This window comes from Montipora foliosa, chromosome 2 (assembly GCF_036669935.1).
Source record: "Montipora foliosa isolate CH-2021 chromosome 2, ASM3666993v2, whole genome shotgun sequence".
NCBI lineage: Eukaryota > Metazoa > Cnidaria > Anthozoa > Scleractinia > Acroporidae > Montipora > Montipora foliosa.
The window spans coordinates 56229802-56232301 of record NC_090870.1 but is presented as its reverse complement, the minus strand read 5'-3'; the positions used below and the strand labels follow the sequence as shown (position 1 = coordinate 56232301).

The 2500-nt window shown below is 41.2% G+C and overlaps 1 protein-coding gene across 2 annotated transcripts in view; it reads left to right on the top strand.

Annotated features, from left to right (window-relative positions):
• LOC137993636 (cannabinoid receptor 1-like) overlaps positions 1 to 2500 on the top strand; it is a 20666-nt gene that overhangs the window by 13642 nt on the left and 4524 nt on the right. For both annotated transcript variants that reach the window (XM_068839597.1, XM_068839596.1), the window contains exon 4: positions 1500 to 1571. In XM_068839597.1, coding sequence (XP_068695698.1) covers positions 1500 to 1571 — 72 coding nt within the window. The remainder of the gene's footprint in view (positions 1 to 1499; positions 1572 to 2500) is intronic.

Genomic DNA, 2500 nt, shown 5'->3' with positions numbered 1-2500 from the left:
GACAGTGAAATGTAATTACGTTGAAATGTTATTGATACAATTTTCAAATCATGATCTAAATCAAGAGTCTTCATAAATGGTGACCACCTTTATAAACATTATTTTGTACCCATGTTAATTAGACCAACTGGCCTCAATTTAAAACAAATATTCTTTTGAAATGTGCTCGTCGTAGCGAGGCTAGAAAGGCTTATTAGCATTAAAACAAAAGAGTATTTTATTTGGCCGCCATTATGAAAGAGGTCTATTAGCCATTTTACAGTTGTTTGCTCAGCGACCTAGCCTATGAATGGCTGCGAGGCTGGCGGTGACCTTGCATTGATACAGCCCCCACTGCTTTTATCATGCAAATTGTGTTGTGTTAATTCTAATTAGTCCATATTAAAATTACGAAAGTACGAAGGTTTATATCAAAACAGGGTCACCGGCAGGCTCGCTTCCATTCGTAGGCCAGGTAACTAAGGGCGCTTTCCTTTTGTCAGAACTGGCCGGCCAGACCCATCAGTTTGCAAAGAAAATCCAACAATATGAAGGAACTCTTGCATGATAACCCCTCATCTTCTTCCGGAGGATTGTAGTATATCATCCTCGAAGAGTGTTAATTTGAGGGCGTTTTAGAGTTAAACCTACCAAATTCCTGGTCTGGCCGGTCAGTTCTGTCAAATGGAAAGCGCCCTTAGCTGCAACTGTAAAATGGCCTATAAGGTAAACGTAAAGGTACACGTTATTTAACGTCGGAAGTTCCTTTTACTCTCTAGAGAGTACTCTCCCAGGAAGCGGACGGTGCGCTCATTTTACCCCCCTCTTTCCATCAGTGCTCCGTTTTAAGGGTATTTAAAGCTACTTAGGCTACACTGAAAGGAAAGAAGTCGAAACAAGGATGTGAGATCCGGGGATGGAACTCAGGACCTTATGCACCAAGGCCGCGCACTAACCGACTGTGCAACCCTTGCTCCTCCCTATAGGCCTATAGGCCTAGTCCCCGTCAGCGTCAGAAAAGTGTTTACTTTCAAACCAAGTTTTGCGGAAAAATAAACATTAGACCAAATCGGCTAACCCAAGGTTGTACCCAATTTAAACCCTTTGGGAATAAAACGTTTTGTTCCAGGTATTTCAATATCATTTAAATGTCAATGCTACATTATAATGCAAAATACAATACACAAACTAAGAACCTTAACCCCAGGAGATTTGAATTGGGTACAATATTCAGGGTGCGTTCGATTGCCGGGGAAATCTGGATTTAGAAATCCTTCCTGCCATGGGTTTCCGTTTTTCAGATTTTGTGTTCGACTGGAAATCTGAAGATCAAGAGTTTAAGATCTAAATCCGAATTTCCCTAGCCGATTTGGTCTATTGTCTTTTTGCCTTCAAAACTCGGTTTAAAAATAGACACTTTCCTGAAGTCGATGGGGAAAAACCTGATACCAGATTCTTACTCTGGGTAATGGACACTGGTCTAAATTGATTTTTGATGTTCACGCCTTTTTTAATTTCAGATCTTTAGCGAACAACAGCATTGAAATCATCAGACAAAACGCCTTTCAAGGGCTTAGGAATCTTCGTGTCTTGTAAGTAATATCTTAAGGGAAAATGTCTAGAATTTACTGATTAACATCAAAGATATTTAGTTCATACATAATAGACCATATTCGTATTTTCGGTATTTAACTGGAACTAGCATGCAATGGAGGCTAATGCGGGGGAATCTTTTCAAATGCAAATACTTTTTAATATATTCCCCGCATTAGCCTCCATTGCAAGCTAGTTCAAGTCCAATACTGAGAATACGAATATGGTCTATTACTTACTCATTCACTTCCACTGGCATACAAATCTCCCGGGGAACAATACGAGGAGTACATTACAATAAATTGAGCCCCAATACTTCATCGAGAGCACTGCTTTCTATGCCGCGCTCGACGAACAAAAAAATCAAATAAGATTCCTTAACACCAGGTTGTAAAAGAGTCATTGAAATAATTATGTTTTTACTGCACGTGACCAAAATGCAAAGAAATGCCCGTCCATGCAAATCATGAAAGAAAAGGTTTGAAAAGAAAGGATCTTATTTTCGCTCAAGACTTGTCTCTGTCTTCTTCATACATCAGTACGTGTACGATTCAAAACGGCTTGCAAAAACAAAGCAAAAGGTAATTAAAAAGCCATATAATAAACTACATACTAACCGAGCTAGCTCGAGCCGTACTGGGGAATATTGGCCCTCGGTCCTTTTTGTACGGACCTCGCTGCGCTCGGTCCGTACTGCCACGACCTCGGGCCAATATTCCCCAGTACGGCCCTCGCGCTCGGTTAGTAAGAAGTTAGTAACGGGAAATAATATTTGTAGCCAAAGTTCTCGTAGCCGTCGTGGTCGTCCTTGCTTAAAGTCCTTAATCTCAACCGAACACGAACCTTTTTTTTTTCCTCTGCGAGCCCCGGTTTCCCCCAGTCAATTCAAGGGACCATACATCGACAGGACCCCGTACCCAGGAGAGGG